We start from the raw sequence: 8,335 nt of genomic DNA on the forward strand, positions 1-8,335 counted from the left end.
TTTGAAGCCATTTTGCGGCGGGACTCTGGCTCTATGATACTGTTATGGTCAGCAGGGTTTATTAAAAAAAAAACAAACGAAAACCCTACGGAGCCCTCTGGGCCACTGACTACTAACCAACCTGGTGTGAACACAGGCTAACAGTTCCTGTCACTGCCAGCTAAAATAAAGAACCAGGTGCGCTCTGTTAACATTCACAGAGGCCTGTGCAGTCAGAGCAGCCACACAAATAAACAAAGTGGCTAGCCTGAACTCCAGGACTAGCCAGAGACCAAGTAAACCCTGTGTGTGGTAGTTCCACCCAACCACCTAGGCAACTACTGCCAAGCCCACTCCCAGTCACCCTGTCTGAGAAGTTTTGCTAGCTGACCCTACTGACTTTAACCACACACATACAAGGCAGCATGCTGCCTGACTAACTGTGGAATTGCTAGCTCAGGGGTCTTTTACTAGCTAGGGCAAACTAATAATATTGCACGCACGCACACATACATACATACATACATACATACATACATACATACATACATACATACATACATACATACATCAATTCAGGTTTCAGAATGTGATCATAGAGCGCCGGGCGTCCAGACCAGCCCCCTTATATAGGCAAGGGGCGGTCACCAGCAGATAGCCCAGCTGCCCAATCCGAGTGTCTATTGGTCGACTCCTATGTCGATCACCCAGTCGACCACACCCGGCTGCTGCAAGACAGATTAACCCTTGCAACCCTGGACTGTGCAGAAGAACTGACAGCGACGCCCATATCATGGCCGCAGTTACTGCACAATCCTAACATTAGGCTATCTGTGAAAAACATGGATAGCATATGGATCTCGCCCACGGTCGTCTGCAGGGGGCCTTAACCTGCGTTTGCCTCTCTGCTCCTATTCAGTCTTTTCCCCTCTCCTCTTAATAGGCTTCCATAGACATGCATTGTCTTTGAAAAAATATATTACAAACTTTCTCATGATCACCTAATTTATTTAAGATAAGTTTATTTGACCGCATAAATGGAAATAAAAAAGTCTGCATGTTCCACTAGAGTGTGCTTAGCAGTTTTCTGCATCTTATCTTAGTACTGAGGTCACTATATGAAATGTTATAGTTTTAGATATTCAGGATATTTTCATTTAACTCTATGCAGGGAATTTTGATCTCTAGATTAATCCATATTGAACAAGCAAAAACGAAGAGATATAAAATAACAACAAAGAAAGGAAGGACATGCTAGATTTCAACATGTTTGATTCTTTGTTTCCCCACAATACACCTCAGTCTTCTGCTTATTCTTCTCTCCTTGTTCCCCACTGAGCCAAGTGTTCATGTTTGTGGAGGAAGGGGAGAGATAACATTTGGCTAGACATCTAACATACAGATGACCAGCTTCAATGAGTCTTACATTTATTTAGAATACTGTTAACATGAAATGGTACCATAGCTTGTTTTACATCTTGATTTCTGAAGCTATAGATCATGGGATTCAACATTGGTATTATGACTGTATAGAACACTGACACCATCCAGTCCTGATCCACCGCATAGGCAGAATTCGGTCGAAGGTACATGAAGAAAGCTGGGAAGTAGAATAAAGCTACGCTAGTAAAGTGGGAGACACAAGTGGAAAGTGACTTGATCCGACTTCCTGAAGATGCTATCTTAAACAAGGCAAAGATAATATACGTGTATGATATCAATATACAAAGGAAAGAACCTACTTCGATAGAACCAGCAACAACATATGCCAAAATCTCATTAAGATATGTTTCTTTACATGACAGTTTTAAGATGGGATTAATATCACAATAGAAATGGTTGATCTTATTAGAATGACAGAACGGTAGGCTGAATGCAGCACATGTATGAATTAATGCATTAATACATCCTGCGATGTATACTGAGCAAATCAGACGAATACATGTTACTTTATTGATAAGGATTGTATAATACAGCGGTTTACATATTGCTGCATATCGATCATAGGCCATCACAGCAAGTAACATGGCTTCAGTACTTGCTAGATCAATGAAGAGGAACATTTGTATTGCACATCCAAGGATGGAGATTGTCTTATTTTCAGAGAGAATATTGGCCATAATGTTGGGTGTAATAGTTGATGAATAAAGGATATCTACAAAGGATAAATTCATAAGGAAGAAGTACATTGGTTTTTGCAAGCCTGGAGATATTCTTATCAAGACAATGATCATGAGATTACCCAGCACAGTCACCATATAGACTAACAGGCAGAGCAAGAAGAGAGGCAGACGAAGGTTTGGGTCAGAAGAGAGACCAGAGAGGACAAATTCAGTCACAAGGGTTTCATTTTGTATCTTCATTTTAGTGTCTCAGTCTGTATTACAGTTTGCACCATATTTATCTGGTGAATAAACACAAACATAAAAAATATTTAAAACAACATCAATTTTAAGAAGAAAAAACAGCACAGCAAATGCAATCTGATGCTTGTTCTATAGCACATGGAGTATATGACTGTATCACTGAGCTTTTATTTCTAAAGCTATTCAGTCTCAGCCCTTTGAGATTAAACATTAAACACAGAGATAATTCTGTAAGGATTTATTTAATGAATAATTGCTGTGTCCCATAATGATTTAGATACTATGCCCAGACATACTAAGCTAATTGGAAGAGAGATGTGCCCAAAGTCATTTGTAAATGTTCCCCTTTGTACCCGCTGTTCCCTTAGCAGCAATTTAAGCTACAGAAAATTTTCCAAAGACCATTGAATCAAAGACAATATCTTGCGATGTCAAGCAACAAAAGGAAGTTGCTTCATTGGGAATATAGACTGGTTATCCCCCCACCCAGAACTAAAGTCTTTAACCTTTCTTTTGGGTCAAGGTATTCTGAGTTGTATCATGACCGTAAACTGTGAGTGCAGAGTACTGCACTTGGGAAGCTGTGGGGAACTATCAGAAGGTTGTGCCCTATATCATTTACAAATGGTCCCTTTCACGTCTGTGGTGACAGCCTCCATGCTTTGCAGGATCAACCAAGTAGTGTAGTGGAAGTGATGGGGGAGACCCGAGGTTACTGATCAGACCCCAGATTTCCCATTAGCAACACTGGTGCCCCCAAAACATTGTGGGGGTCAATCAGAATCCTGGAACATAAAAAAAAAACGTTGAGATGCCGCGGTCATGTTTGACCGCGGTATCTCAGGGATTAACACCCACGATCGGACCCAGTTCCGACCGCGGGTCTTATAGGACAGTGTCAGCTGTAAGATACGGCTGACACCCGTAAGTCAGGGAGCCCACACAGTTTCTGTGTACGCACCAAGCTGCTGCCGTAGTACTAAGGCAGTTTGTGGGAAGTCCTTCTAGGCAGCGCCGTACTTTTAGGGCAGATGTCGGGAAGGAGTTAAAAGAATAGCAGCTGAATTGAGAAAGCTGACAAGTAGCCTTAGACTCTACCAGTCAGAATGGTTCTGGATTATAGGTAGCTTATTTTCCTTGCAGTCTGTGATCTTCCAGTTTGCCATTACAATTTCACTTTCTTAGTCCAGCCTGTCTGCACAATTGATATCATTCCTAGGACACCACAGAGGTTGATTCTTCTCAGAATATCAGTAGATATGTAATATTTCCCAGTCCAAAAAGTTAATTGCAATCTATGTATTGATTAGAATTATATAGGGTATAACTTGTTCACTAATGGCGCTGGTCTCATAGTCTGTACGCACTGTGCCTGAACTTAAAGGGGTTTTCCCATCTCGAACTTTCATCAGGCTGCCTGCAGTGTCTGCTTCTCACTTCCTGTATTTCTCCTCCCTCCCCCTAAACGGTGGGAGAAGTCTCAAAATGCTTCTGAAGATCAGATAATATGTAAATGCTCGTACAGAATGGACTCGTTGTTATCTGTGTGTTTACATAGAGAGATAACAGACGGGGCTTTATAAGCAAAATCCAATTATCTGAACGGATTGTCCTGCTGGCAAGAGCACTAAGTGACATCACTTGTCCTATTGGTCCATGGTTATAACACCGCTGTGTAAACATTGGGGGGAATAAATTTACATACCAAGCAAACAAAGTAGAATTTCTAAAGCAACACATTTAGGAAAAGATGTACCTGCTGTCATTGCTATGATCAGAGGGAGACTGAAAGAACTGAAAGAACAAAGGTATCTAGATAAATTACCAAGTTTTTCCCTCGTGGTCCATCTCAGGCCTCTTCTTCTTCTTTCTGCCATGCTGCATCTACGTTTCCTGCCCTGTCACTGGTCTCTTCTGGTGCCAAACCTCAAGTTTTTCCAGTGCTGGTGCTTTTGTGTATATCTCTGGAGTTTTCTCACAAAACAAACAAAGCAAAAGATCCTAGACTCCCTGCAATTATCACTACAAGAAGACTTTAGATCCATTTTTGCTGAGCTGAAACATGATATGAAAGACTTGGGTAAGTGCACCTCACACATAGAATCCAAGATGGCGGATTTTCATACATCTCAGACCAATGTCATATATGGCACTAGAAGAGCACTAGAAGAGGACATTTATCGACTTAAAAGCAAAGTTATTGACTAAGAATACCATTCTAGGTGGAACAATATTCCTGAGACAGTCCACTGACCGAGATCTGTGAGACTACTTTCATAAATTCCTGAATAAAAAGAACATAGCACATGATGGGAAAGAGGCTACTTACATCTCCTTAAAGATTATCAATCCCTCAAATTGTTCAAAGGCCTTCCTAAAACCGTGTTCTTACCAAAAAATGACTAGGCAAAAGAATTTAATTAGGACGTAAGAAAAACACTCAACATACCATGAAGTACAAAAATACTAAATTATTTTATTAATTAACACAAATACAAAAAATACATAAAATCCCTAATCTCAAAGATCAGGAAAATGTTCGTTCTTGTACCGTGTTAGCCAGTGGGTTGGAAATATAAAAAAAAACAAAAAAACTTGATAGTCTTCAGTAGTTGATACCTTTTTAATGGCTAACTCATAATGATGACAAATTACTGACGTTTCGGAACCTCTTGGGTCTTTTATCAAAGTAAATTTACTTTTTTGGGTTTTTTATATAATCTCAAAGAAGAATACAGCTGTACAATAAATACCAGTGTCAGCAAAACACCGGAAGCGGACCTAACCATGTACCCCCAAGAGGTAAGCATATGTAATCATACCCATGCATATGAAGTTATAATGTAAAGTACCAAGGTGTAGTCTAACAGTATATAGTAAAAGGAAAAGGCATACGTATAGTATCAAGTAAGTATAAGGAAAAACTCCTAAAATAAGAGTGAATATCATTACCACTGCCATATACGAATACACACCCAGCATAAGTCAAGATAATTAACTTGCTATATAGCCACAGATGCAAGCAGGGCACAAAAACATGATAAACATCAGGTACTAACGTCCAGTCAATTACTGGTGTACTCAAAGCATGGGGCATGGGCTAAAGGGTAAACAAACATGAACGTACATACCCACTGTAAAGAATATCTCATGGAACCAGGTGGAATAGGACCGCACGCTGAATCAACTGGAGTACGTTATATCACACAATTCCATTCACGATGGAATTAAATGCTTAGAGCCCTATCTAAATTCTGGCCAATTTTACAGGGAGATCCTATTCTCACACAGTACATTTATTCCTCTCCAAGTATCGTTTCTCGGAGATCCAGAAACCTGAAGGATTTGCTGGTCAGAAGTCACCACGAGGTGAGATAGCCTGGATTTTTTGATGCAAGAAGGCCCAGTGGTGGCAGTTTTTTGTGTGGCCGTTGTATGGCCTGTCCTAATATACAGAGAACCACAAATTTTTGTAATGCTTTTGTAATTATCCTGTGTCCCCTGTGTGCAGTCCATGCTTTTAATTCATGGAAACACAAGCCATAGAATAGGACAGAAATAGGACCTGCATGTCGTGTGTATGGGCCCATAGAAAAGAATGGCTCCGTGCTATTCGTGAAATACATGGATAGCACACTGACCCACACCATGTTCATCCCCAAGGGGCCTAAGGCTATTTGCAGACGACCGTGTGTATTTTGCGATCTGCAAACTAGTAATTGGTCTTCAGTTTTTGCGGACAGAGTGTCATCAGTGTGTCTTCAGCATTTATGAAGTATGTAAAAATGTACAGCATGTCTTCAGTGTGCTATCAATGTGTGATTCTAGTTTGCAGATCCACAAAAAACACAGGTGACATCTAATTATATCTTTTCCGTGAAAATGAACGGCACACTGATGACACATGGAGTATATCAGTGTGCTGTCCTAGGTTTTTAGTCTCCCATAGGTATCTACGGGAGAGTCCATTCTGAAGAAACTGAACAGAATGGACCTGTTCTATCTGATGCAGTACAGAATCACGGCTGACACACTGATCAATGAAAATCATGGTCGTGTGCGTGTGCCCATACAAATGAATGGGTCATTGGGCTATCTGCAAAAACATGGGTAGCACATGGATCTCGTCTGCAGGGGGCATTAACCTGGTCACTATATTAAATGTTATAGTTTTTGGTATTCAGGATATTTTCATTTAACTATGTCTATGCAGGGAATTTTGATGTCTACATTAATCCAAATGGATTGCATTTGAGGCTTGAGAAAGCGCATATAGTTGCGTGAAACGGCTGTTGCCTTTTTGCCATTTTGATGCTGTCTCTCCCTCCCTTCAAGAATTGTTTTTAAGATGTGATACTTAAATAAAGAAATCTTTTTATGAAGATAAGCCGTTATGTGGGTGAGTGCCCTTCCAATTTTTCTACATTATCACATTGCCTTGTCTCTGGTTGTGTAGCACCTCCACGGCTCTCTACATTCAAGGTTATATCCTTTTGATTTACCTCCAGCCCACCAGGAATCATATTTTACAGATCCAGCAGTGCCATCCTATTGGTTCTTCTTTTCTGGTTCATTAATCCATATCCAACAAGCAAAAATGAAGAGCTATAATAGAACAACAAAGAAAGGAAGGACATGCTAGATTTGAACATGTTTGATTCTTTGTTTCCCCACAATACACCTCAGTCTTCTGCTTATTCTTCTCTCCTTGTTCCCCACTGAGCCAAGTGTTCATGTTTGTGGAGGAAGGGGAGAGATAACATTTGGCTAGACATCTAACATACAGATGACCAGCTTCAATGAGTCTTACATTTATTTAGAATACTGTTAACATGAAATGGTACCATAGCTTGTTTTACATCTTGATTTCTGAAGCTATAGATCATGGGATTCAACATTGGTATTATGACTGTATAGAACACTGACACCATCCAGTCCTGATCCACCGCATAGGCAGAATTTGGACGTAAGTACATGAAGAAAACTGGGCAGTAAAATAATGCTACACAAGTAAAGTGGGAGACACAAGTGGAAAGTGACTTGATCCGACTTCCTGAAGATGCTATCTTAAACAAGGCAAAGATAATATACATGTATGATATCAATATACAAAGGAAAGAACCTACTTCGATAGAACCAGCAACAACATATGCCAAAATCTCATTAAGATATGTTTCTTTACATGACAGTTTTAAGATGGGATTAATATCACAATAGAAATGGTTGATCTGATTAGAATGACAGAACGGTAGGCTGAATGCAGCACATGTATGAATTAATGCATTAATACATCCTGCGATGTATACTGAGCAAACCAGACGAATACATGTTACTTTATTGATAAGGATTGTATAATACAGCGGTTTACATATTGCTGCATATCGATCATAGGCCATCACAGCAAGTAACATGGCTTCAGTACTTACTAGATCAATGAAGAGGAACATTTGTATTGCACATCCAAGGATGGAGATTGTCTTATTTTCAGAGAGAATATTGGCCATAATGTTGGGTGTAATAGTTGATGAATAAAGGATATCTACATAGGATAAATTCATAAGGAAGAAGTACATTGGTTTTTGCAAGCCTGGAGATATTCTTATCAAGACAATGATCATGAGATTACCCAGCACAGTCACCATATAGACTAACAGGCAGAGCAAGAAGAGAGGCAGACGAAGGTTTGGGTCAGAAGAGAGACCAGAGAGGACAAATTCAGTCACAAGCGTTTCATTTTGTATCTTCATTTTAGTGGCTCAGTCTGTATTACAGTTTGCACCATATTTATCTGGTGAATCAACACAAACATAAAAAATATTTAAAACAACATCAATTTTAAGAAAAAAACAGCATAGCAAATGCAATCTGATGCTTGTTCTATAGCACATGGAGTATATGACTGTATCACTGAGCTTTTATTTCTAAAGCTATTCAGTCTCAGCCCTTTGAGATTAAACATTAAACACAGAGATAATTCTGTAAGGATTTAT

At 39.7% G+C, this 8,335-nt stretch overlaps 2 protein-coding genes across 2 annotated transcripts; both read right to left on the minus strand.

The window, feature by feature from the left end:
- Positions 1-1,391: 1,391 nt before the first annotated feature.
- On the minus strand, positions 1,392-2,342 carry LOC142204526 (olfactory receptor 5F1-like). The gene has a single exon (XM_075275843.1). It carries the CDS (start codon positions 2,340-2,342, stop codon positions 1,392-1,394), a length of 951 nt encoding a protein of 316 aa, XP_075131944.1.
- Positions 2,343-2,351: 9 nt separating this feature from the next.
- On the minus strand, positions 2,352-8,092 carry LOC142204527 (olfactory receptor 5AR1-like). Its single transcript, XM_075275844.1, has 4 exons — positions 7,190-8,092; positions 5,321-5,445; positions 4,051-4,139; positions 2,352-2,383 (listed from the first exon to the last, which is right to left on the minus strand). The coding sequence occupies exons 1-4, from the start codon at positions 8,090-8,092 to the stop codon at positions 2,352-2,354; spliced, it is 1,149 nt and encodes a 382-aa protein (XP_075131945.1).
- Positions 8,093-8,335: the final 243 nt, after the last annotated feature.

This window comes from Leptodactylus fuscus, chromosome 5 (assembly GCF_031893055.1).
Source record: "Leptodactylus fuscus isolate aLepFus1 chromosome 5, aLepFus1.hap2, whole genome shotgun sequence".
Taxonomy (NCBI): Eukaryota; Metazoa; Chordata; class Amphibia; order Anura; family Leptodactylidae; genus Leptodactylus; species Leptodactylus fuscus.

Bases quoted from the DNA above. Each gene is read 5' to 3' on its own strand.
- LOC142204526 (XM_075275843.1), bottom strand. From the start codon at position 2,342: ATGAAGATACAAAATGAAACCCTTGTGACTGAATTTGTCCTCTCTGGT.
- LOC142204527 (XM_075275844.1), bottom strand. From the start codon at position 8,092: ATGAAGATACAAAATGAAACGCTTGTGACTGAATTTGTCCTCTCTGGT. The intron at 5,446-7,189 runs GTACCATTTCAT...TTTACCCTTTAG, and splicing joins AAGATGTAAAACAAGCTATG to CCCATGCCCCATGCTTTGAG. The intron at 4,140-5,320 runs GTGTGTATTCGT...TTGTTCTTTCAG, and splicing joins ATTATCTTGACTTATGCTGG to TTCTTTCAGTCTCCCTCTGA.